The sequence below is a fragment of the Heterodontus francisci genome, chromosome 5, assembly GCF_036365525.1.
Source record: "Heterodontus francisci isolate sHetFra1 chromosome 5, sHetFra1.hap1, whole genome shotgun sequence".
Taxonomy (NCBI): domain Eukaryota; kingdom Metazoa; phylum Chordata; class Chondrichthyes; order Heterodontiformes; family Heterodontidae; genus Heterodontus; species Heterodontus francisci.
The window spans coordinates 8,603,575-8,629,871 of record NC_090375.1 but is presented as its reverse complement, the minus strand read 5'-3'; the positions used below and the strand labels follow the sequence as shown (position 1 = coordinate 8,629,871).

Genomic DNA, 26,297 nt, shown 5'->3' with positions numbered 1-26,297 from the left:
GCTGCCATTCTACTCTCATATTCTCTCCTTGCCAGTCTTATTTTCCTCTTCACTTCCCCTCTCGACTTAATGTAATCAGCCTGATTCTCGTTTGAAGAATTCATCTGATATGCCACACATCCTTCGCTTAGTTTCATCAAATCCTCTTGCTCCTTCGTTATCTAAGGAGCCCTGGCTTTGGTTCCTTTACCCTTCACCTTGTTCAAATATTCCTAGCCTGTACCTGAAGCGTCTCATCCTTAAAAATAAATCATTGTTCTGTTACAGTTTTTCCTGTCAGTCTTTTGTTCCATTTTACCCTGGCTGGATCCCCTCTCATCCCACTGAAGTTAGCCCTCTTCCAGTTTGGAAGTTCTACTTTAGATTGTTCCTTGCTCTTCTCCATTACTAAACTAAACCTTATGATACAATGATCACTCCTACCCAAGTGCTCCCCCACAGACACTTGGTCCACTTGGCCCACCTCATTTCCCAGCACCAGTTCCAGCAATGCCTCCTTTCTAGTTGGGCTGTGAACATACTGATCAAGAAAGCTCTCCTGAACACATTTCAGAAATTCCTCCCCCTCCTTAACCCTTTACTCCAACATTATCCCAATCAATATTTGGAGAATTAAAGTCCCCCAATATCACCACTATATAGTTCTTGCACATCTCTGTGATTTCCCTGCAGATTTGCTCCTCTATCTCTCTCTCATTATTTGGAGGTGTATAGAAATACCCCCAATGGTCTGATCATAATCTTTTTGCTTCTCAACTCTAACCAAATGAATTCTGTCCTTGCCCCCTCAAGGACATCCTCCCTTTCCAACATTACACCATTTTCCTTAATCAGTACTGCCACCCCACCTCCCTTTTTTCCTTATATTAAAGCAAAATACTGCAGCTGCTAGAAATCTGAAATAAAAACAAGAAATACTCAGCAGGTCTGGCAGTATCTGTGGGGAGAGAAGCAGAGCTAATGTTTCAGGTCAGTGACCTTTCTTCAGAACATTCTGAGGAAGGGTCACTGACCTGAAATGTTAACTCTGCTTCTCTCTCCACAGATGCTGCCAGACCTGCTGAGTATTTCCAGCATTTCTTGTTTTTATCCCTTTTTTCTTCTCTGTCTTTTCTAAACACTTTGTATCCTTGAATATTAAGTGCCCAGTCCTCAACATTTTTAAGCCACGTTTCTGTTATTGCCACATCATATTCCCAAACAGCTATTTGTGCTTGTACCTCACCAACCTTATTCACACTTTGCGTGTTTACATACATGCATTCAAAACCTGCCTTTGCCTTCCTTGTAGTCGTACTCAGTCTGCTCCTATCTAATATGGAACTACTTCCTTCTCTGGTATTGTCCAACACTCTGACTTCTTTATGCTTCTTATTCCTCTTTTCTACTTCTATATCCTGGTGCCCACCCCCCTGCCGATTTAGCTTAAACCCTTCTCAACCATACTCCTGAACCTCCCCACAAGGACATGTGTCCCAGTTCTGTTGAGGTACAATCTGTCCCTTTTGAATAGGTGCCTCCTGCCACAGAACTTGTCCCAATGCCCAATGAATCTGAACCCCTCCGTCCTGCACCGTACTTCAAGCCACGCATTGATCCTCCCTATTTTCCTATTTCCACTCTCGCTAGCACATGGCACTGGGAGCAATCCAGAGATTTAACTTCCTCCCTAGCTCCTGAAAATCTGACTGTATGACCTCAGTACCTGACCTCTCTATGTCATTGGTACCAACGTGTACCACAACTTCTGGTTCACTCCCTTCCCCCTGCAGCATGTCCTGCACCCTCTCCATGATGTCCTTTACCGTGGCACCAGGGAGGCAACACACCATGCGGGACTCAGGATAACAGTTACAGAATTGCCTGTCACCTATAACAACTGTATTTCTGCACTTTGCTGCTCCCTCCCATGCCCATTGGTGCCATGGTCTGGACTGCACTCCTTCAAGGTGTCATCACTCCCAGCAGTCTCCAAAGCGGAGAACCTGTTCGAGAGTGGCGCACACCCCGCAGACCCCTGCACGTTCTATCCTTCCGGATAGCCACTCACCTAATGTCCTGAACTCTCACTGCCTGTGGGATGACCATCTCCTGGAACAACTCCTGTCTCTCCACATAACTGAGGTCTCTGATCCCTGGAACCATTCTTGTAAATCATTTCTGCACTGTTTCTAATGCCTTCACGTCCTTCCTAAAACATGAAGCTCATTTTGGACACAATATTCCTGTTGCGGCCTAACCAGCGTTTCACAAAGGTTTAGCATAACTCCCCGACTTTTGTACTCTACTCCATTAACCTCATAGTTAGATAATCTTTCATCTGAAGGAAGGTCATCGATCTGAAACGTTAACTCTATTTCTCGTTCCACAGATGCTGGGGAGCAGGATGACCTGGGGGAGCAAGGTGGCGGGACAGCCCAGGGGAGCGGTGGGGAGGGCTGAAGGGGGACTGCTGCAGCAGGTTACCTGTGGGTGAGTCTCGCCCTGCACCTGTTGACAGATTGCCAGTGCCTTCTCGTACAGACTTGCTGCTAACTCCAGCTGCTTCTGGCTCACCAGGTAGCGAGCACACGAGTCCAGGCTCATCCCCAGTAACAGGCGGGTATTGTCCTTCTCATCAGCTGCAAAACAAACCAGTGAAAAAAAACAAAAACACACCTTTCACTCAAAGGCAGGCTTGCATTTCTATAACGCCTCTCACATCCTCACAATGTCCCAAAGCCACTGAAGTGCTTTTGAAGTATAGTCGCTGTTGTAATGTAGGAAACATAGCAGCCAAGTCATGCACAGCAAGATCCCACAAACATCAATATGATACTGACCAGTTAGTCTATTTTAGTGATGTTGCTTGGGGATAAATATTGACCCCAGGAAACACCCCTTCTCTAATTATCCTTTATGGCCACCTAAGAGGGCAGATGGGCCATCAGTTTAACGTCTCATCCGAGAGACAGCGCGGCACTCCCTCAGTGCTGCTCCACCGACAGCGCGGCACTCCCTCAGTGCTGCTCCACCGACAGCGCGGCACTCCCTCAGTGCTGCTCCACCGACAGCGCGGCACTCCCTCAGTGCTGCTCCACCGACAGTGCGGCACTCCCTCTGTCTATGCCTGGGTAATACCAGACAAGGGCAACAGTGGGGATGGTACAGAGACCCTTCGTGCCAAGGGGCAGAGGGGGAGTTGGACTATTACAGATCTACAGCAAACCAAGCAAGAACCTCACTTGCTTTACTGGGATTAAACAGCAGAGGGCAGTCTTTATCGTTCATTCATTCTTGGTATGTGACTGTCACTGGCAAGGCCAGCATTTGTTACCCAACCCTTATTAGTCTCGAGGTGGTGAGAGTGAGCTGCCTTCTTGAACCACTGCAGTCTGTGTGGTTAAAGTGCAGCCACCGTGCATGGGTAGCGAAAGGAATCGATCACACTGTGACCTGAGGTTTAACCAGGCTGAGTGCAGACATGAGAACTGATCCCATCAACAGACAATCTTACCCGACAGGGTTTCTTCAGGAACAGTTTTCTGACTCTGAACTTTCTCTTCCAGGGTCTCAATGCACCACTTGTACCCCTCCACTGCTAAACTGTGCCTGCAACAGGCAGAAAGGAACAAACATCAATGTCACTCACGCAGTTTCAAGAAAGGAGGAAGACAGAAAACAGGAAACTATAGACCAGTTAGCCTAACATCTGTCATTGGGAAAATGCTAGAAGTCATTATTGAGGAACTACTAGCAGGACATTTAGAAAAACATAATGCAATCAGGCAGAGTCAACATGGTTTTATGAAAAGGAAATCATGTTTGACAAATTTATTCGAGTCCTTTAAGGATGTAACAAGCCGGATGGATAAAGGGGAACCAGTAGATGTCGTGCATTTGGATTTCCAAAAGGCATTTGAGAAGGTGCCACATAAAAACTACACAAGATCAGAGCTCATGGTGTTGGGGGTCGATATACTAGCATGGATAGAGGATTGGCTAACAGGAAATAAATGGGGCATTTTCAGGCTGGCAATCTGTAACTAGTGGAGTGCCACAGGGACCAGTGCTGGGACCTCAACTATTAATGATTTATATTAATGACTTGGATGAAGGGACTGAGTGTATTGTAGCCAAATTTGTTAACGATACAAAGATAGGTAGGAAAGCAAGTTGTGAGGAGGACACAAAGTGTCTGCAAAGGGATATAGAGAGGGGAAGTGAGTGGGCAAAAATTTGACAGATGCAGTATAATGTAGGAAAGTGTGATGTTGTCCACTTTGGCAGGAAGAATAGAAAATGGATTATAATATTATTTAAATGGTGACACTGCAGAATGCTGCAGTACAGAGGGATCTGGATGTCCTTGTACATGAATCACAAAACATCAGCATGCAGGTACAGTAAGTAATTAGGAACATAAATGGAATGTTGGCCTTTATTGCAAGAGGGATGGAGCATAAAAGTAGGGAAGTCTTGCTACAACTGTTCAGGGCATTGGTGACACCACACCTAGAGTACTGAGTACAGTTTTGGTCTCCTGATTTAAGAAGGGATATACTTGCCTAGGAAGCAGTTCAGAGAAGGTTCACTAGGTTGATTCCTGGGATGAAGGGGTTGTCTTAAAAGGAAATGTTGAGCAGGTTGGGCCTCTACTCATTGGAGTTTAGAAGAATGAGAAGTGATCTTATTGAAACATGGGTCTATCTTTTATGACACAGATGAGGAGGAATTTCTTCTCTCAGAGGGTTGTTATTCTTTGGAATTCTCTTCCCCAGACAGCAGTGGAGGCTGGATCAATGAATATATTCAAGGCTGAGTTAGACAGATTTTGATCTACAAGGGAGTCAAGGGTTATGGTGGACAGGCAGGAAAGTGGAATTAAGGCCACAATCAAATCAGCCACGATCTTATTAAATGGTGGAGCAGGCTCGAGGGGCCGAATGGCCTACTCCTGCTCCTATTTATGGTCTTGCAAGTTTCACCCAGGCTGTTTACACAGTCACGGGTGATCTAAAGGATTTGATAGGGCCGATAGAGAGAAACTATTTCCTCAGGTGGGGGGGAGTCCAGAACAAGGGGGAAAAACCTTTAAATTAGATCCAGGCTGTTCAGGGGTGATGTCAGGAAGCACTTCTTCACACAAAGGGGAGTGGAAATCTGGAATTCTTTCCCTGTTGAGAATGGGGATCAATTGAAAATTCCAAAACTGAGTTGATAGATTTTTGTTTGGTAAGGGGACGGAAAGTGCAATTATTCTGGATGGGTCCTTGTCAGATAGCACGGACGTGATGGGCTGAATGGCCTTCTTACGTGCTGTATATTTCTATGATTCTATGATTGAGGGTTTCAGAGCCAAGGCAGATAGATGGAGTTAAGATACAGATCAGCCATGATGTAACTGAATGGTGGAACAGGTTCGAGGGGCTGAATGGTCTCCTTTGGTTCCTGTGGTCCCACCTCGCCTTTCCTTCTGGCCCTCAATGGAACTGATCCGCCCCCAGCCTACTCGGGCTGCAAGATCCAGGCACAGCAAGGCTTTCTGGGCTCTCCCCCCACCTCCAACCCTCTGAAGAAGGAAGCACAGGGTACAGCTGCTAGCCCGCAGCCCTTGCCTACCTCCCCACCCAGTGGAAAGCCCCATTAGTACTGAGAGAGCAGAATGACCGGCTATTGGACCATGGGGGGAAAACACACTACAATCAGGTGGTGAGGAGATGTGGCTCAGACCAGCTCCTCTCCCCGCGTACAGGGAGGTCCCGCTCAGTTACCTTCACAGCCAGTGAACCTCAACCAAGGGATGGGCAACAAATGCTGGTCTAGCCTGTGAAGCCCACATCCCATGAAAGAATATACATAAAAAAGGTAAAAGATGCTTTTAAACATCCAGTCTCGTGTGTTTAGAGGGAGAGATCGATGGGCTACTGGTCTTTTTCAGTGAGGGTCAGCGTGCAGTCCTGACACTTGGAGTGGTGGTTGGGGGGCATAGGGCAGGTCTCAGCAGTCTGTGGAAGAGCACCCCGTCAAACCTGGGATCACACGGCAAGAACAGCAACACAGGCAAATTATCAGACAGTGGCCATGGAACCTATAACCCGGGAAGAAGCACTACCCGTGCACCCTGTACCCCAGCACCTGTGGGGAAATGGATTCCCAAAGACATGGGAGGCGGGTTTGCTGCTCCAAATGTACTCACTGCTCTGTGCTTGCGTAGATGCTGCACAACTTGAGGGACATCTCAATCACTGCATTATCATCCTGCAGGAGGGAAGAGAGAAACAAGTTAGACATTACATTACACGCACACGATCTCTACCCATCACGGTGCCTTGGCAAAAGGGTCAGTGATCCGCACCAACACAGAAAGCAGGCACAGGCATTTTATCATTTCAGGTAATGTTTAAAACACTCAAGAAGCTCGAGCCCATCCAGGACACAGCTGCCCACTTGATTGGCACCCCATCCACCACCTTAAACATTCACTCCCTCCACCACTGTCGCGCGGTGGCAGCAGTGTGTACCATCTACAAGATGCACTGCAGCAACTCACCAAGCCTCCTTTGACAGCACCTTCCAAACCCGCGACCTCTACCAACTAGAAGGACAAGGCAGCAGATGTATGAGAACACCATGCGGCACAGTGACGCAGTGGTTAGCACCGCAGCCTCACAGCTCCAGCGACCCGGGTTCAATTCTGGGTACTGCCTATGTGGAGTTTGCAAGTTCTCCCTGTGTCTGCGTGGGTTCCCGCCGGGTGCTCCGGTTTCCTCCCACATGCCAAAGACTTGCAGGTTGATAGGTAAATTGGCCATTATAAATTGCCACTAGTATAGGTAGGTGGTAGGGAAATATAGGGACAGGTTAGGATGTGGTAGGAATATGGGATTAGTGTAGGATTAGTATAAATGGGTGGTTAATGGTCGGCACAGACTCGGTGGGCCGAAGGGCCTGTTTCAGTGCTAGATCTCTTAAAAAAAAAAACCACCACCTGCAACTTCCCCTCCAAGTCACACACCATCCTGACTTGGAACTATATCGCCGTTCCTTCACAGTCGCTGGGTCAAAATCCTGGAACTCCCTCCCTGTGGGTGTATCTACCCCACATAGACTGCAGCAGTTCAAGAAGGCAGCTCACCACCACCTTCTCAAGGGCAATTAGGGATGGGCAATAAATGCTGGCCTAGCCAGCGACACCCAAATTCCAAGATGAATATTTTATTAAAATGGCATACTCAGATGATAATACACTTACCTGCTGTGTCCCAGATCCCAGCAGGAAGCCCATAGCTGCTTTAAAGAGCTTCTCGGCCTGAGCGAGAGGAAGAGAGAGAGATGGAGAAGTTGAGAAGCTATTGTTTAAATATGCAAGACGGATACAAGCATGGGTGGGTTTGGGGTGGTGGGGGGGGGGGGGTGGGAACCAGCGGAGGTTAGGAACAGGAGGTTGTTGAAAGGACGAGTGGGGGTGGGAGGTGGGGGGGGGTGGTGGAAGAGGAAGGTGTTGGCAGGACGGGCGATTGGGGATGGTTTTAGGTTGAGCTGGGCTGGTCATTTTGCTCACTCACATTGAGCAGATCTCCTCGGAGAAACGCCAGGTTGGCCATCTGCAGAGAACACCGGAGAGAGAGAGAGACACCAGCATCAGAGAAACAATGAATACACAAAACAAAGACAACATCTACAGCGAGCACATCACAGCACTGACGAGACAGCCAGAGAGTCTAACATACTAAAACACCCTCAGTGGTATCACAGAGGAAAAGATGATGTTGGAGCCCTGGCTGCCCCTCCGACAGCGAGGCCCTCCCTCAGCACTGACCCTCCGACAGTGCGGCGCTCCCTCAGTACTGTACTCCGACAGTGCGGCGCTCCCTCAGTACTGACCCTCCGACAGTGAGGCCCTCCCTCAGTACTGACCCTCCGACAGTGAGGCCCTCCCTCAGTACTGACCCTCCGACAGTGCGGCGCTCCCTCAGTACTGTACTGCGACAGTGCGGCGCTCCCTCAGTACTGACCCTCCGACAGTGAGGCCCTCCCTCAGTACTGACCGTCCGACAGTGAGGCCCTCCCTCAGTACTGACCCTCCGACAGTGAGGCCCTCCCTCAGTACTGACCCTCCGACAGTGAGGCCCTCCCTCAGTACTGACCCTCCGACAGTGAGGCCCTCCCTCAGTACTGACCCTCCGACAGTGAGGCCCTCCCTCAGTACTGACCCTCCGACAGTGTGGCGCTCCCTCATCACTGACCCTCCGACAGTGCGGCGCTCCCTCAGTATTGACCCTCCGACAGTGTGGCGCTCCCTCAGCACTGACCCTCCGACAGTGCGGCGCTCCCTCAGCACTGACCCTCCGACAGTGCGGCGCTCCCTCAGCACTGACCCTCCGACAGTGCGGTGCTCCCTCAGTACTGTCCCTCCGACAGTGCGGCGCTCCCTCAGTACTGTCCCTCCGACAGTGCGGCGCTCCCTCAGTACTGTCCCTCCGACAGTGCGGCGCTCCCTCAGTACTGTCCCTCCGACAGTGCGGCGCTCCCTCAGTACTGTCCCTCCGACAGTGCGGCGCTCCCTCAGTACTGTCCCTCCGACAGTGCGGCGCTCCCTCAGTACTGACCCTCCGACAGTGCGGCGCTCCCTCAGTACTGACCCTCCGACAGTGCGGCGCTCCCTCAGTACTGACCCTCCGACAGTGCGGCGCTCCCTCAGTACTGACCCTCCGACAGTGCGGCGCTCCCTCAGTACTGACCCTCCGACAGTGCGGCGCTCCCTCAGTACTGACCCTCCGACAGTGCAGCACTCCCTCAGTACTGACCCTCCGACAGTGCGGCACTCCCTCAGTACTGACCCTCCGACAGTGCAGCGCTCCCTCAGTACTGCACTGAGAGTGTCAGTGTAGAATGTGAACTCAAGTCTCTAGTGTGGGTGTCGAACCCAGACTGAAAGTGATGCGGGGTCAGTCTGGCACTCTTGTGTCTGTATATAAAACTGGAGAAAGATTGCTTTGTACCGGGTGTCCGATACATGCTGGGTTCTGCAGGTTTTGTTTATGTTGGAGGAAACTGAAGCAAACAAAGCCTTGACACGTGACAGCCCACCCCGCACTCGCAGACAGGCGGCAGCCCACCCCGCACTCGCAGACAGGCCGCAGCCCACCCCGCACTCGCAGACAGGCCGCAGCCCACCCCGCACTCGCAGACAGGCCGCAGCCCACCCCGCACTCGCAGACAGGCGGCAGCCCACCCCGCACTCGCAGACAGGCGGCAGCCCACCCCGCACTCGCAGACAGGCGGCAGCCCACCCCGCACTCGCAGACAGGCGGCAGCCCACCCCGCACTCGCAGACAGGCGGCAGCCCACCCCGCACTCGCAGACAGGCGGCAGCCCACCCCGCACTCGCAGACAGGCCGCAGCCCACCCCGCACTCGCAGACAGGCCCGCAGCCCACCCCGCACTCGCAGACAGGCCGCAGCCCACCCCGCACTCGCAGACAGGCCGCAGCCCACCCCGCACTCGCAGACAGGCCGCAGCCCACCCCGCACTCGCAGACAGGCCGCAGCCCACCCCGCACTCGCAGACAGGCCGCAGCCCACCCCGCACTCGCAGACAGGCCGCAGCCCACCCCGCACTCGCAGACAGGCCGCAGCCCACCCCGCACTCGCAGACACGACACAGCCCACCCCGCACTCGCAGACACGACACAGCCCACCCCGCACTCGCAGACACGACACAGCCCACCCCGCACTCGCAGACACGACACAGCCCACCCCGCACTCGCAGACACGACACAGCTCACCCCGCACTCGCAGACACGACACAGCTCACCCCGCACTCGCAGACACGACACAGCTCACCCCGCACTCGCAGACACGACACAGCTCACCCCGCACTCGCAGACACGACACAGCTCACCCCGCACTCGCAGACACGACACAGCTCACCCCGCACTCGCAGACACGACACAGCTCACCCCGCACTCGCAGACACGACACAGCTCACCCCGCACTCTCAGACACGACACAGCCCACCCCGCACTCTCAGACACGACACAGCCCACCCCGCACTCGCAGACAGGCGACAGCCCACCCCGCACTCGCAGACAGGCGACAGCCCACCCCGCACTCGCAGACACGACACAGCTCACCCCGCACTCGCAGACACGACACAGCTCACCCCGCACTCGCAGACACGACACAGCCCACCCCGCACTCGCAGACACGACACAGCTCACCCCGCACTCGCAGACACGACACAGCTCACCCCGCACTCGCAGACACGACACAGCTCACCCCGCACTCGCAGACACGACACAGCCCACCCCGCCCTCAGACATGTGCGTGAAACACAAAGGTTCTGCTTCCTAACATGAGGGAGCTTCAATATTCAGCTCAGGTGTACCATTAGCAGGCGCAAGAGGAATCAATCCCGTGTGGCGAAGGAACAGGAGAGACTGAAATCCAGCTGATAAACAGTGGCAGAGCAGCACCCCCCACCATCCTACTCCCGACAGACAGCCCATAGCCCCTCGGCTATTGTGGGACCACACCCTCGCCCACAGAACCTCTCCCTGTCCCCCTCCCAGAGCTTCTTGGACACTCTGGGACCTTGCCTCCTACCTGAATGTAGGTGTAGCTGATGGCCTGGTTGTTGTGTGACTGCTGGGCAAGATTTAGAGCCTGGTGCAAGAAATGGTCAGCATCCTCCAGATTCCCCGTCATGGCACTCAGCTGCGGGGAGTCAGAGGCTGTTAACAGGTTTTCAATCGACCTCCCTCCCTCCTCATTTACATCCAAATAACGTCTGAACAGAGGCAACACAATCATCGTGTAGAACAGCAACACAGCCTGCTCCACCATTCAATCACATCACAAACAATAAGACTTGCATTTCTATAGTGCCTTTCGCATCCGCAGGACGTCTCAAATGGCTTTACAGCCAATGAAGCACTTCTGCCGTTTGTCACTGTAGTAACATAGGAAACACAGCAGCCAAATAGTGCACAGCAAGATTCCACAACTTCAACGTGTTAATAACCACATCTGTTTTACTGATGTTGACTAAGGACATATAACGGCAGGACACCAGACAGAACTCCCCTGCCCCTCTTCAAAACAGTAGCCATGGGATCTTCTACGTCCACCTGAGAGAGCAGGACAGGGCCTCGGCTTCGAAGAATAGCACCTCCGACAGCGCAGCACTCCCTCGGTACTCGGAGTGGCAGCCTAGATTCTGTGTTGAAGCCTCTGGAGTGGAGGTTGAATCCACAATGTTCTTAGGCAGGAGTACGAGAGGTGAGAGTGCTGCCTGCTGAGCCATGGCTGTCTTGTGTACCTCACCTCCGTGCTCCAAACCCCTCGATGCTAATATCTAACAAATATCCACCAATCTGACCCTCTTGGGGGGAGGAGAGGGTTCCAGATGCAGTGGACACACCACCCTGTATAGCCTGAGATAACTGGGGTCCCCGTGATGCAGGCTTGGATCTGAACTGGCCTGGGGGAGCTTGTATCCCCTCCCCACTCCCCAGAGGTAATTGTTTGGAACTCGCGCAGCCGATGGGTGGAGTCAAAGTACCAAACCTTTGCCTTTTTGATCAGCAGGATAATCTCATCCTCCATGTTTTGATGTTCCTTCTCATCGCGGGGTGAACAGTCGGGTGGCAGCAAGAAACGCTGGAGAGAATAATCACAACAGTTAGCTTCGAAAACAGGACAGAGAGCGGGGGGCGGTGAGTTGGGGATTTGGGGGGGGGGGGTCGGTGAGGTGGGGATTGGGGGGAGGGTCGGTGAGGTGGGGATTGGGGGGAGGGTCGGTGAGGTGGGGATTGGGGGGAGGGTCGGTGAGGTGGGGATTGGGGGGAGGGTCGGTGAGGTGGGGATTGGGGGGGGGTCGGTGAGGTGGGGATTGGGGGGGGGTCGGTGAGGTGGGGATTGGGGGGGGGTCGGTGAGGTGGGGATTGGGGGGGGTCGGTGAGGTGGGGATTGGGGGGGGGTCGGTGAGGTGGGGATTGGGGGGGGTCGGTGAGGTGGGGATTGGGGGGGGGGTCGGTGAGGTGGGGATTGGGGGGGGGTCGGTGAGGTGGGGATTGGGGGGGGGGTCGGTGAGGTGGGGATTGGGGGGGGGTCGGGTGAGGTGGGGATTGGGGGGGGGTCGGTGAGGTGGGGATTGGGGGGGGGTCGGTGAGGTGGGGATTGGGGGGGGGTCGGTGAGGTGGGGATTGGGGGGGTCGGTGAGGTGGGGATTGGGGGGGGATCGGTGAGGTGGGGATTGGGGGGGGATCGGTGAGGTGGGGATTGGGGGGGGATCGGTGAGGTGGGGATTGGGGGGGGGATCGGTGAGGTGGGGATTGGGGGGGGGTCGGTGAGGTGGGGATTGGGGGGGGGGTCGGTGAGGTGGGGATTGGGGGGGGGTCGGTGAGGTGGGGATTGGGGGGGGGGTCGGTGAGGTGGGGATTGGGGGGGGGTCGGTGAGGTGGGGATTGGGGGGGGTCGGTGAGGTGGGGATTGGGGGGGGGGGTCGGTGAGGTGGGGATTGGGGGGGGGGTCGGTGAGGTGGGGATTGGGGGGGGGGTCGGTGAGGATTGGGGGGATTGGGGGGGGGGGGGGGTCGGTGAGGTGGGGATTGGGGGGGGGGTCGGTGAGGTGGGGATTGGGGGGGGGTCGGTGAGGTGGGGATTGGGGGGGGGTCGGTGAGGTGGGGATTGGGGGGTGGTCGGTGAGGTGGGGATTGGGGGGGGGTCGGTGAGGTGGGGATTGGGGGGGGGTCGGTGAGGTGGGGATTGGGGGGGGGTCGGTGAGGTGGGGATTGGGGGGGGGTCGGTGAGGTGGGGATTGGGGGGGTGGGTCGGTGAGGTGGGGATTGGGGGGGGGGTCGGTGAGGTGGGGATTGGGGGGGGTCGGTGAGGTGGGGATTGGGGGGGGGTCGGTGAGGTGGGGATTGGGGGGGGGTCGGTGAGGTGGGGATTGGGGGGGGGTCGGTGAGGTGGGGATTGGGGGGGGGTCGGTGAGGTGGGGATTGGGGGGGGGTCGGTGAGGTGGGGATTGGGGGGGGGTCGGTGAGGTGGGGATTGGGGGGGGGGGGATTGGGGGGGTCGGTGAGGTGGGGATTGGGGGGGGGGTCGGTGAGGTGGGGATTGGGGGGGGGTCGGTGAGGTGGGGATTGGGGGGGGGTCGGTGAGGTGGGGATTGGGGGGGGGTCGGTGAGGTGGGGATTGGGGGGGGGTCGGTGAGGTGGGGGATTGGGGGGGGGGTCCGGTGAGGTGGGGATTGGGGGGGGGTCGTGAGGTGGGGATTGGGGGGGGGTCGGTGAGGTGGGGATTGGGGGGGGGTCGGTGAGGTGGGGATTGGGGGGGGGTCGGTGAGGTGGGGATTGGGGGGGGGTCGGTGAGGTGGGGGATTGGGGGGGGGGTCGGTGAGGTGGGGATTGGGGGGGGGTCGGTGAGGTGGGGATTGGGGGGGGTCGGTGAGGTGGGGATTGGGGGGGGGGTCGGTGAGGTGGGGATTGGGGGGGGGGTCGGTGAGGTGGGGATTGGGGGGGGGGTCGGTGAGGTGGGGATTGGGGGGGGGGTCGGTGAGGTGGGGATTGGGGGGGGGTCGGTGAGGTGGGATTGGGGGGGGGTCGGTGAGGTGGGGATTGGGGGGGGGTCGGTGAGGTGGGGATTGGGGGGGGGTCGGTGAGGTGGGGATTGGGGGGGGGGGATCGGTGAGGTGAGGATTGGGGGGGGGTCGGTGAGGTGGGGATTGGGGGGGGGGTCGGTGAGGTGGGGATTGGGGGGGGGGTCGGTGAGGTGGGGATTGGGGGGGGGGTCGGTGAGGTGGGGATTGGGGGGGGGGTCGGTGAGGTGGGGATTGGGGGGGGGGGTCGGTGAGGTGGGGATTGGGGGGGGGGTCGGTGAGGTGGGGATTGGGGGGGGGGGTCGGTGAGGTGGGGATTGGGGGGGGGGGTCGGTGAGGTGGGGATTGGGGGGGGGGTCGGTGAGGTGGGGATTGGGGGGGGGGTCGGTGAGGTGGGGATTGGGGGGGGGGGTCGGTGAGGTGGGGATTGGGGGGGGTGTCGGTGAGGTGAGGGGATTGGGGGGGGGGTCGGTGAGGTGAGGATTGGGGGGGGTCGGTGAGGTGGGGGATTGGGGGGGGGGTCGGTGAGGTGGGGATTGGGGGGGGGGTCGGTGAGGTGGGGATTGGGGGGGGGTCGGTGAGGTGGGGATTGGGGGGGGGGGTCGGTGAGGTGGGGGTTGAGGGGGGGGGGTCAGTGAGGTGGGGATTGGGGGGGGGGGGTCAGTGAGGTGGGGATTGGGGGGGGGGGTCAGTGAGGTGGGGATTGGGGGGAAGGTGAGGTTGGGGTGGGGGGGGGGGAAGAGGCGCCAATGCCCGGAGGCGGGGCTAATACATTGCTCCTCCCCTTCCGCCTTCTTACCCAATCCGGCCGCGCTGAGGGCTCCGGGGGCGGGGCCAGTCCTGGAACGGGCTCCCGGCCGCGCCGGCACTGAGTGGGGCCCGGGTTGGATGCGGGGCCGGGGGTCCAGGGCCGGCTCCGTCCTCCAGCCGCGGGCCCAGACTCTCCGCCCGGAGCTCAGGTCCCGGGGTCGCAGCATCGTCAGGGCAACCGGCCGGAAGCGCAACACCCAGCGGAACAGGAAGTGAACCGCGAGACAACATTCTGCAGCACGTGATCAGGAGCATGCGAAACTTAAAGGGACAGGCACCCCGGGATCTTAAAGGGACAGGCACCGCGGGATCTTCAAGGGACAGGCACCCCGGGATCTTAAAGGGACAAGCACCCCGGGATCATAAAGGGACAAGCACCCCGGGATCATAAAGGGACAAGCACCCCCGGATCTTAAAGGGACAGGCACCCCCGGATCTTAAAGGGACAGGCACCCCGGGATCATAAAGGGACAAGCACCCCGGGATCTTAAAGGGACAGGCACCCCCGGATCTTAAAGGTGCAGGCACCCCGGGATCATAAAGGGACAGTCACTCCGGGATCTTAAAGGGTCAGGCACCCCCGGGATCTTCAAGGGACACACCTCAGGATCTTAAAGGGACAGGCACCCGGGATCTTAAAGGGACAGGCACTCTGTTCCTAAAGTGGGAGGTACACTGGGTTCTTAAAGAGGTAGGCATCCCAGGCTCTTAAAAGGGCAGGTACACCGGGGTCTTAAAGAGGCAGGCACACCGGGGTCTTAAAGGGGCAGGTACACCAGGGTCTTAAGTGGTTCCAGTCCCAGTTCCCATCTCTTTCTCTGCCCTTCTCTCTTTCCTTTTCTTAATGTTCTATTGACAGTGTTGCAAGGACAGTCGCTGGATGAGGTCCTGTGCACCCGCACCACCCCCCTCACCCCAACAAATAATGTCTTTGGAAGAGATCCCAGTTTCAGAAACCCGTCCCTGAATATCTAGCTTTTAATTGTTTGTGTTGGAATATTACGTAGAACAGGGGTCTGAGTGGAGATTCTCGAGAAGATTTCTGTGGTTCCACCAAACATGATGAACAATGCACTCTACTGTCTGTACATCCTGCCAGCTTTCACCATTCAAACTGCAATTTATCCTCAACCACCATCACCGCTGCTAAAATCCAGCTCTTCACCTGAGTTTACTTTCCACCTTCTTTCAGCCACTGTATTCTTGACCATGCACATGTTATGGTAAATGGGAAAGCGACACTGATGTTTCTTCACTTTCACAGCCAGTCACATGCTGGATTTGGAAAGAAGTCCTTCAAGAAGCAGGTGAGGTAAGAGACAGGAGTCAGCAGGGCTTGAGCGAAACAGTTTGGTGCCTCTCTGGGAAGGAAGGGAGGGTGCTGTGCTCCTCAGTGCCCGGTATCCAGTGCTTTGCTCCGCAGACAATTGGGCCACGCTGGCAGCAAGGTACGCGTGGTGAGAAAGGATTACGGGCAATGGTGACCATCAGGTCTATCATCAAGGAGTGAGTGAACAGGATTGAGTTTAGAAAGTCTAGTCACCCACTCAATCTCTGTCTCTTATCTCTGTCATTCCTCCAACTCAGTTGGAACAGCTCTCCCACACCTCCTTCCTCCCAATCCTTCCTCAAACCCCTCCCCATATCTCATCACCCTAAATTCTTCCTCAGCCACCCCCAACCCCCATCCTTCTTCACCCCTCTCCGTAATCCTTCCGCCCCTCCCGGCAAACTAACCAACTCACAAAACTTGTCAAGACAGTCAGACCTCCGTGCTGAAAAGTTAGAGATTCGAAAACAGGCCGGAACATGGGCCAGCGAGACAGGGCGGCATTGCTGAGAGTGCCTTGAGGGCTGGAGCCTGCCCCGTGTAAACAACAGCTACTCTCAGCATACCATACCTTATATGGAAGAATTTTCCAGCGCAGGAGAGTGCTGTTTACAGAAACAGCTGATTGGGCTATTAATAAAAGGTAGATGGGAACATTCAAGGCGAGAGGTTTAGTTCTGGGATGCAAGGTCCCTTCCAGAGATTGGCATAGTAGCCTAGCGGTTATGGTGCAGGATGAGCCACCCAGAGCTGGTGGGTTCAAATTCCATTTGGCATCACCATCTTCAAATTCCTCACCATCCTGGAGTCACCACTAACCAACAACCTAGCAGATCCACATATAAATACTGTGGCCCAAACAGCAGGTCAAAGGCTGGGAATTCTGCAGCGAGTAACTCACCTCCTGACTAGAGGTTACCCGACCCGAACCAGATGGGACCCGACGACATGTGTCAGGTTGGGTCGCTCTTCTGAGTCCAGCGGTCGGGCCGGGTCTGGGTCGGGCCGGACACACACGGTAATGCTCTACCAGTAAGTATTACCTGAGCTGATAGTCCGGGATGAAACTGAGTCTGTGCAGTGTGCAAGTGATGTCACAATGACACCATCACGCATGCACTGCAGCCTCCTGCAGGTTCGGTGTCAGGAAGGTAAATAAAGGGATCGTCGGGTGGAGTCGGGCTCGGGGCAAAATTGGAGGGGCTCGGGTCGGGTCGGGTCGGGTCCGCTGTGGATTGGTCGGGTACATGTCGGGTTTTTTTTCCTGACCTGAGCAGGCCTTTACTCCTGCCTCCCCAAAGCCTGTCCACCATCTACAAGGTACAAGTCAGAAGTGTGATGGAATACTCTCCACTTGCCTGGATGGGTGCAGCTCCAACAACACTCAAGAAGCTTGACACCATCCAGGACAAAGCTTGATCAACAGCCCACCCACCACCTTCAACATTCACTCCCTCCACCACCGACGCACAGTGGCAGCAGTGTGTACCATCTATAAGATGCACTGCAGCAACTCACCAAGGCGCCTTCAACAACACCTTCCAAACCCACGACCTCTACCACCTAGAAGGACAAGGGCAGCAAATGCATGGGAACACCACCACCTGCAAGTTCCCCTCCAAGTCACACACCATCCTGTTTTGGAACTAGATCGCTGTTCCTTCACTGTCGCTGGGTCAAAATCCTGGAACTCCCTCCCTAACAGCACTGTGGGTGTATCGGGACCAGATGGACTGCAGCGGTTCAAGAAGGCAGCTCACCACCACCTTCTCAAGGGCAATTAGAGATTGGCAATAAATGCTGATCTTGCCTGAATGAATTAAAAACACAAGATTAAGAGTCCAACCCCTGCCTCAGATCCAAAGGACAAGATTGAAAGACAGTGCAATGTCTCAACATTTCATTGGTTGCACCCCCTGACTCTAATGGCTGTGTTTGACCCTCCCACTAAACCTCATTGGATGTTTTTGACTCCACCTCCTAAACCTTATTGGCTGGCTGCCTCAAATGATGGGGGGGGCGAACGCGATGGGCTGATTGAACTAGAGCTTGTCTTACAGGCGGAGTGGGAATAGAGCTCACTTTAAGAAGAGGTGAGGGGAGATTTCATGGAATGTTGTGTTGGTTAAAAGGATGTTGACGGATTTGGGTCTGTGTTGTTGAGTCTCTATTAATGGGGATCCACCTTCTCAGTCACTTCCCGCAGGCTATCAATCATGGCAAATATTGCAGCCCTGATGATGGACAATGGGGTCAGTGTTAAACCCCTGCTAGGTCTTGCTGCGGCAGTAAGAAGACGCTTCATGTGCCCAGCTTTCCCCTGTAATTAGTGATCTCTCCATTCCCCGTGTGTCTTTTCCCATGCTGTATAACTGAGAGAATGCCCTGCAAGTGAGACATTCCCAAAGACACAGCCAGCATTAGTTATAGACTTGCTATAGCAGTGTCATCGCATCTCTTGTCTCTGCTTTCCTTAAGGAAGGAGTCATCCGATCAAATTCAGATTGTCAACTCTCAGATTGTCTTTCAGTTCCTGTGTCATTGCTGCCTATCCTCCCATTCCTCGCTCATCCTTTTACATTCCTCCTTTTCAAAATATTTACACCATTTCCTTTTTAAATGATATTCTAGTCACGACCTCGATAGCCACTTGAACTCTCTGACCTACATTCCTGGTCCAGCATTAACATTTTTAACCTTGTTATCAAATCTCTCCATTGCCTCAACCCTCCCGATCTCTGTAATCTCCTCCAGCCCCTACAACCCTCCCTATCTCTGAAATCTCCTCCAGTCCCTACAACCCTCCCTATCTCTGAAATCTCCTCCAGCCCCTACAACCCTTCCCATCTCTGTAATCTCCTCCAGCCCCTACAACCCTCCCTATCTCTGTAATCTCCTCCAGCCCCTACAACCATCCCTATCTCTGTAATCTCCTCCAGCCCCTACAACCCTCCCTTATCTCTGTAACCTCCTCTAGCCCCTACAACCCTCCCGATCTCTGTAATCTCCTCCAGCCCCTACAACCCTTCCCATCTCTGTAATCTCCTCCAGCCCCTACAACCCTCCCTATCTCTGTAACCTCCTCCAGCTCCTACAACCCTCCCTATCTCTGTAACCTCCTCCAGCCCCTACAACCCTCCCTATCTCTGTAACCTCCTCCAGCTCCTACAACCCTCCCGATCTCTGTAATCTCCTCCAGCCCCTACAACCCTCCCTATCTCTGTAATCTCCTCCAGCCCCTACAACCCTCCCTATCTCTGTAACCTCCTCTAGCCCCGACAACCCTCCCTATCTCTGTAACCTCCTCCAGCCCCTACAACCCTCCCTATCTCTGTAACCTCCTCCAGCCCCTACAACCCTTCCTATCTCTGTAACCTCCTCCAGTCCCTACAACCCTTCCTATCTCTGTAATCTCCTCCAGCCCCTACAACCCTCCCGATCTCTGTAACCTCCTCCAGCTCCTACAACCCTCCCGATCTCTGTAATCTCCTCCAGCCCCTACAACCCTCCCTATCTCTGTAATCTCCTCCAGCCCCTACAACCCTCCCTATCTCTGTAACCTCCTCTAGCCCCTACAACCCTCCCTATCTCTGTAACCTCCTCCAGCCCCTACAACCCTCCCTATCTCTGTAACCTCCTCCAGCTCCTACAACCCTCCCGATCTCTGTAATCTCCTCCAGCCCCTACAACCCTCCCTATCTCTGTAATCTCCTCCAGCCCCTACAACCCTCCCTATCTCTGTAACCTCCTCTAGCCCCTACAACCCTCCCTATCTCTGTAACCTCCTCCAGCCCCTACAACCCTCCCTATCTCTGTAACCTCCTCCAGCCCCGACAACCCTCCCTATCTCTGTAACCTCCTCCAGCCCCGACAACCCTCCCTATCTCTGTAACCTCCTCCAGCCCCTACAACCCTCCCTATCTCTGTAACCTCCTCCAGCCCCGACAACCCTCCCTATCTCTGTAACCTCCTCCAGCCCCTACAACCCTCCCTATCTCTGTAACCTCCTCTAGCCCCTACAACCCTCCCTATCTCTGTAACCTCCTCCAGCCCCTACAACCCTCCCTATCTCTGTAACCTCCTCTAGCCCCGACAACCCTCCCTATCTCTGTAACCTCCTCCAGCCCCTACAACCCTTCCTATCTCTGTAACCTCCTCCAGTCCCTACAACCCTTCCTATCTCTGTAATCTCCTCCAGCCCCTACAACCCTCCCGATCTCTAACCTCCTCCAGCCCCTACAACCCTCCCTATCTCTGTACCCTCCTCCAGCCCCGACAACCCTCCCTATCTCTGTAACCTCCTCCAGCCCCGACAACCCTCCCTATCTCTGTAACCTCCTCCAGCCCCTACAACCCTCCCTATCTCTGTAACCTCCTCCAGCCCCCACAACCCTCCCTATCTCTGTAACCTCCTCCAGCCCCGACAACCCTCCCTATCTCTGTAACCTCCTCCAGCCCCTACAACCCACCCTATCTCTGTAACCTCCTCCAGCCCCTACAACCCTCCCTATCTCTGTAAGCTCCTCTAGCCCCTACAACCCTCCCTATCTCTGTAACCTCCTCCAGCCCCTACAACCCTCCCTATCTCTGTAACCTCCTCTAGCCCCTACAACCCTCCCTATCTCTGTAACCTCCTCTAGCCCCTACACCCCTCCCTATCTCTGTAACCTCCTCCAGCCCCTATAACCCTTCCTATCTCTGTAACCTCCTCTAGCCCCTACAACCCTCCCTATCTCTGTAACCTCCTCCAGCCCCTACAACCCTCCCTATCTCTGTAACCTCCTCATGCCCTCCCTATCTCTGTAACCTCCTCCAGCCCCTACAACCCTCCCTATCTCTGTAACCTCCTCTAGCCCCGACAATCCTCCCTATCTCTGTAACCTCCTCTAGCCCCTACAGCCCTCCCTATCTCTGTAACCTCCTCCAGCCCCTACAACCCTCCCTATCTCTGTAACCTCCTCTAGCCCCTACAACCCTCCCTATCTCTGTAACCTCCTCTAGCCCCTACACCCCTCCCTATCTCTGTAACCTCCTCCAGCCCCTACAACCCTCCCTATCTCTGTAATCTCCTCATGCCCTCCCTATCTCTGTAACCTCCTCCAGCCCCTACAACCCTCCCTATCTCTGTAACCTCCTCTAGCCCCTACACCCCTCCCTATCTCTGTAACCTCCTCCAGCCCCTATAACCCTTCCTATCTCTGTAACCTCCTCCAGCCCCTACAACCCTCCCTATCTCTGTAATCTCCTCATGCCCTCCCTATCTCTGTAACCTCCTCCAGCCCCTACAACCCTCCCTATCTCTGTAACCTCCTCCAGCCCCTACAACCCTCCCTATCTCAGTAACCTCCTCTAGCCCCGACAATCCTCCCTATCTCTGTAACCTCCTCCAGCCCCTACAACCCTCCCTATCTCTGTAACCTCCTCCAGCCCCTACAACCCTCCCTATCTCTGTAACCTCCTCCAGCCCCTACACCCCTCCCTATCTCTGTAACCTCCTCTAGCCCCTAAAATCCTTCCTATCTCTGTAACCTCCTCTAGCCCCTACATCCCTCCCTATCTCTGTACCCTCCTCCAGCCCCTACAACCCTCCCTATCTCTGTAACCTCCTCCAGCCCCTACACCCCTCCCTATCTCTGTAACCTCCTCTAGCCCCTAAAATCCTTCCTATCTCTGTAACCTCCTCTAGCCCCTACATCCCTCCCTATCTCTGTAACCTCCTCCAGCCCCTATAACCCTCCCTATCTCTGTAACCTTTTCTAGCCCCTACAACCCTCCCTATCTCTGTAACCTCCTCCAGCCCCTACAACCCTCCCTATCTCTGTAACCTCCTCTAGCCCCTACAACCCCCCCCCCCCCATCTCTGTAACCTCCTCAGGCCCTCCCTATCTCTGTAACCTCCTCCAGCCCCTACAACCCTCCCTATCTCTGTAACCGCCTCAGGCCCTCCTTATCTCTGTAACGTCCTCCGGCCCCTACAACCCTCCCTATCTCTGTAACCTCCTCCAGCCCCTACAACCCTCCCTATCTCTGTAATCTCCTCATGCCCTCCCTATCTCTGTAACCTCCTCCAGCCCCTACAACCCTCCCTATCTCTGTAACCTCCTCCAGCCCCGACAACCCTCCCTATCTCTGTAACCTCCTCCAGCCCCTACAACCCTCCCTATCTCTGTAACCTCCTCTAGCCCCTACAACCCTCCCTATCTCTGTAACCTCCTCCAGCCCCTACAACCCTCCCTATCTCTGTAACCTCCTCTAGCCCCGACAACCCTCCCTATCTCTGTAACCTCCTCCAGCCCCTACAACCCTTCCTATCTCTGTAACCTCCTCCAGTCCCTACAACCCTTCCTATCTCTGTAATCTCCTCCAGCCCCTACAACCCTCCCGATCTCTAACCTCCTCCAGCCCCTACAACCCTCCCTATCTCTGTACCCTCCTCCAGCCCCGACAACCCTCCCTATCTCTGTAACCTCCTCCAGCCCCGACAACCCTCCCTATCTCTGTAACCTCCTCCAGCCCCTACAACCCTCCCTATCTCTGTAACCTCCTCCAACCCCCACAACCCTCCCTATCTCTGTAACCTCCTACAGCCCCGACAACCCTCCCTATCTCTGTAACCTCCTCCAGCCCCTACAACCTTCCCTATCTCTGTAACCTCCTCCAGCCCCTACAACCCTCCCTATCTCTGTAAGCTCCTCTAGCCCCTACAACCCTCCCTATCTCTGTAACCTCCTCCAGCCCCTACAACCCTCCCTATCTCTGTAACCTCCTCTAGCCCCTACAACCCTCCCTATCTCTGTAACCTCCTCTAGCCCCTACACCCCTCCCTATCTCTGTAACCTCCTCCAGCCCCTATAACCCTTCCTATCTCTGTAACCTCCTCTAGCCCCTACAACCCTCCCTATCTCTGTAACCTCCTCCAGCCCCTACAACCCTCCCTATCTCTGTAACCTTCTCATGCCCTCCCTATCTCTGTAACCTCCTCCAGCCCCTACAACCCTCCCTATCTCTGTAACCTCCTCTAGCCCCGACAATCCTCCCTATCTCTGTAACCTCCTCTAGCCCCTACAACCCTCCCTATCTCTGTAACCTCCTCCAGCCCCTACAACCCTCCCTATCTCTGTAACCTCCTCTAGCCCCTACAACCCTCCCTATCTCTGTAACCTCCTCTAGCCCCTACACCCCTCCCTATCTCTGTAACCTCCTCCAGCCCCTACAACCCTACCTATCTCTGTAATCTCCTCATGCCCTCCCTATCTCTGTAACCTCCTCCAGCCCCTACACCCCTCCCTATCTCTGTAACCTCCTCCAGCCCCTATAACCCTTCCTATCTCTGTAACCTCCTCCAGCCCCTACAACCCTCCCTATCTCTGTAATCTCCTCATGCCCTCCCTATCTCTGTAACCTCCTCCAGCCCCTACAACCCTCCCTATCTCTGTAACCTCCTCCAGCCCCTACAACCCTCCCTATCTCTGTAACCTCCTCTAGCCCCGACAATCCTCCCTATCTCTGTAACCTCCTCCAGCCCCTACAACCCTCCCTATCTCTGTAACCTCCTCCAGCCCCTACAACCCTCCCTATCTCTGTAACCTCCTCCAGCCCCTACACCCCTCCCTATCTCTGTAACCTCCTCTAGCCCCTAAAATCCTTCCTATCTCTGTAACCTCCTCTAGCCCCTACATCCCTCCCTATCTCTGTACCCTCCTCCAGCCCCTACAACCCTCCCTATCTCTGTAACCTCCTCCAGCCCCTACACCCCTCCCTATCTCTGTAACCTCCTCTAGCCCCTAAAATCCTTCCTATCTCTGTAACCTCCTCTAGCCCCTACATCCCTCCCTATCTCTGTAACCTCCTCCAGCCCCTATAACCCTCCCTATCTCTGTAACCTTTTCTAGCCCCTACAACCCTCCCTATCTCTGTAACCTCCTCCAGCCCCTACAACCCTCCCTATCTCTGTAACCTCCTCTAGCCCCTACAACCCCCCCCCCCCCCCCCCCCCATCTCTGTAACCTCCTCAGGCCCTCCCTATCTCTGTAACCTCCTCCAGCCCCTACAACCCTCCCTATCTCTGTAACCGCCTCAGGCCCTCCTTATCTCTGTAACGTCCTCCGGCCCCTACAACCCTCCCTATCTGTAACCTCCTCCAGCCCCTACAACCCTCCCTATCTCTGTAATCTCCTCATGCCCTCCCTATCTCTGTAACCTCCTCCAGCCCCTACAACCCTCCCTATCTCTGTCACCTCCTCTAGCCCCTACAACCTTCCCTATCTCTGTAACCTCCTCTAGCCCCTACAACCCTCCCTATCTCTGTAACCTCCTCCAGCCCCTACACCCCTCTGAGATCTCTGCACATCTCCAGATCTGGCCTCTTGAGCATTCCTAATTTTAATTGCTCCACCATTGGCGGCCATGCCTTCAGCTGCCAACTGCTGTAGCTCTGGCATTCCCTGCTTCAACCTCTCTACCTCTCCGTCCACTAAAACACTCCTTAAAACCTATCTGTTTGAACAAGTTTTTGATCTCTTAAACTCATATCATCTTATGTGGCTTGGTGTCAAATTCTGTTCAAAAAACTCTCCTGCAAAGTGCCAGGGACATTTTACTATCTTAAAGGCACTATATAAATGCATTCTGTTGTTGTGCTGAATAGTACATGCTCGAATTTTCAGTCCAAGATCCTTCCTTCTCCATTCCTCTTGGTTCTTCCACTGGGAATCTCAGTCTCCATCTCCTTGTTCCTCACTCATCCACCAGTTGAAATAATCTTTCACTCTTTATCTACAGAAAGATCTCAGAAGGCTGAAGGGGGACATGATTGAGGAATACCAAATTATGAGGAGCATTGATAGATTAGCCGGGAAGAAACTTTTTCCCTTAGCGGAGGGGTCAATAACCAGGGGGCATAGATTTAAGGTAAGGTGCAGCAGGTTTAGAGGGGATTTGTAGAAAAATGTTTTCACCCAGAGGGTGGTTGGAATCTGGAACACACTATCTGAAGGGGTGGTAGAGGCAGGAACCCTCACAACATTTAAGAAGTATTTAGATGAGCACTTGAAACGCATAGCATACAAGGCTACAGGCCAAGTGCAGGGAAATTGGATTAGAATAGTTAGGTACTTGATGGCTGGCACAGACACAATGGGCCGAAGGGCCTGTTTCTGTGCTGTATAACTCTATGGCTCTATGACTCTAAATGAGGAAAAACTCGTTCTACTTATGGGTGGGTCGGTAACCAGAGAACACAGACAACAATTGACAAAATAGCCAGAGGGGAGATTAGGAGAACTTTGTTTTACGCAGCGAGTTGTGATCTGGAATACGCTGCCAGAAAGGGCGGTGGAAGCAGATTCAACAGTAACTTTCAATAGGAAACTGATAAATAATTGAAAAGTAAAAAAAAACAGGGTTACTGGGAAAGAGCAGGGATTGCTCTTTCAAAAAGCTGGTACATGCACAATAGTCTCCTCAGTTCTCCACAATCATCCCATCAGAAGCAATGGTTTTGGGAAGTTCCTAATGGGAGTAATGGTGTTGTGTGGGTTCTCAATGGGAGTAATGGTGTTGGGTGGGTTCTCAATGGGAGTAATGGTGTTGTGTGGGTTCTCAATGGGAGTAATGGTGTTGGGTGGGTTCTCAATGGGAGTAATGGTGTTGGGTGGGTTCTCAATGGGAGTAATGGTGTTGGGTGGGTTCTCAATGGGAGTAATGGTGTTGTGTGGGTTCTCAATGGGAGTAATGGTGTTGGGTGGGTTCTCAATGGGAGTAATGGTGTTGGGTGGGTTCTCAATGGGAGTAATGGTGTTGTGTGGGTTCTCAATGGGAGTAATGGTGTTGGGTGGGTTCTCAATGGGAGTAATGGTGTTGGGTGGGTTCTCAATGGGAGTAATGGTGTTGTGTGGGTTCTCAATGGGAGTAATGGTGTTGGGTGGGTTCTCAATGGGAGTAATGGTGTTGGGTGGGTTCTCAATGGGAGTAATGGTGTTGGGTGGGTTCTCAATGGGGAAGGAAACTGCAGGGGATGGGCACAAACGAAATGTGGAGCTTATTCAAGGAGCAGCTAATGCGTGTCCTTGATAAGTATGTACCTGTGAGGCAGGGAGGAAGTTGTCGAGCGAGGGAGCCGTGGTTTACTCAAGAAGTTGAAGCGCTTGTCAAGAGGAAGAGGGCGGCTTATGTTAGGATGAGACGTGAAGGCTCAGTTAGGGCGCTTGAGAGTTACAAGCTAGCCAGGAAGGATCTAAAGGGAGGGCTAAGAAGAGCAAGGAGAGGACACGAGAAGTCATTGGCGGATAGGATCAAAGAAAACCCTAAGGCTTTCTATAGGTATATCAGGAATAAAAGAATGATAAGAGTTAGAACAGGGCCAATCAAGGATAGTAGTGGGAAGTTGTGCGCGGAATCAGAGGAGATAGGGGAAGCGTTAAATGAATATTTTTCGTCAGTATTTACAGTAGAAAAAGAAAATGTTGCCGAGGGGATTACTGAGATACAGCCTGCTAGGCTAGATGGGATTGAGATTCACAAGGAGGAGGTGTTAGCAATTTTGGAAAGAGTGAAAATAGATAAGTCCCCTG

General features: G+C 54.4%; 2 protein-coding genes across 2 annotated transcripts in view; one reads left to right on the top strand and one right to left on the bottom strand.

The window, feature by feature from the left end:
• ttc19 (tetratricopeptide repeat domain 19) overlaps window positions 1-14,603 on the bottom strand; it is a 19,406-nt gene extending 4,803 nt beyond the window's left edge. The window contains 9 exon segments of the mRNA XM_068031076.1: window positions 2,467-2,621; window positions 3,497-3,591; window positions 6,179-6,240; window positions 7,235-7,291; window positions 7,548-7,586; window positions 10,590-10,700; window positions 11,553-11,618; window positions 11,620-11,645; window positions 14,386-14,603. Coding sequence (XP_067887177.1) covers window positions 2,467-2,621; window positions 3,497-3,591; window positions 6,179-6,240; window positions 7,235-7,291; window positions 7,548-7,586; window positions 10,590-10,700; window positions 11,553-11,618; window positions 11,620-11,645; window positions 14,386-14,563 — 789 coding nt within the window. The 5' untranslated portion in view covers window positions 14,564-14,603.
• Window positions 14,445-26,297, top strand: part of LOC137369715 (actin-2-like) — a 26,911-nt gene continuing 15,058 nt past the window's right edge. The window contains exon 1 of the mRNA XM_068031075.1: window positions 14,445-15,708. The gene's annotated coding sequence lies outside the window, so the exon portion shown is untranslated. The remainder of the gene's footprint in view (window positions 15,709-26,297) is intronic.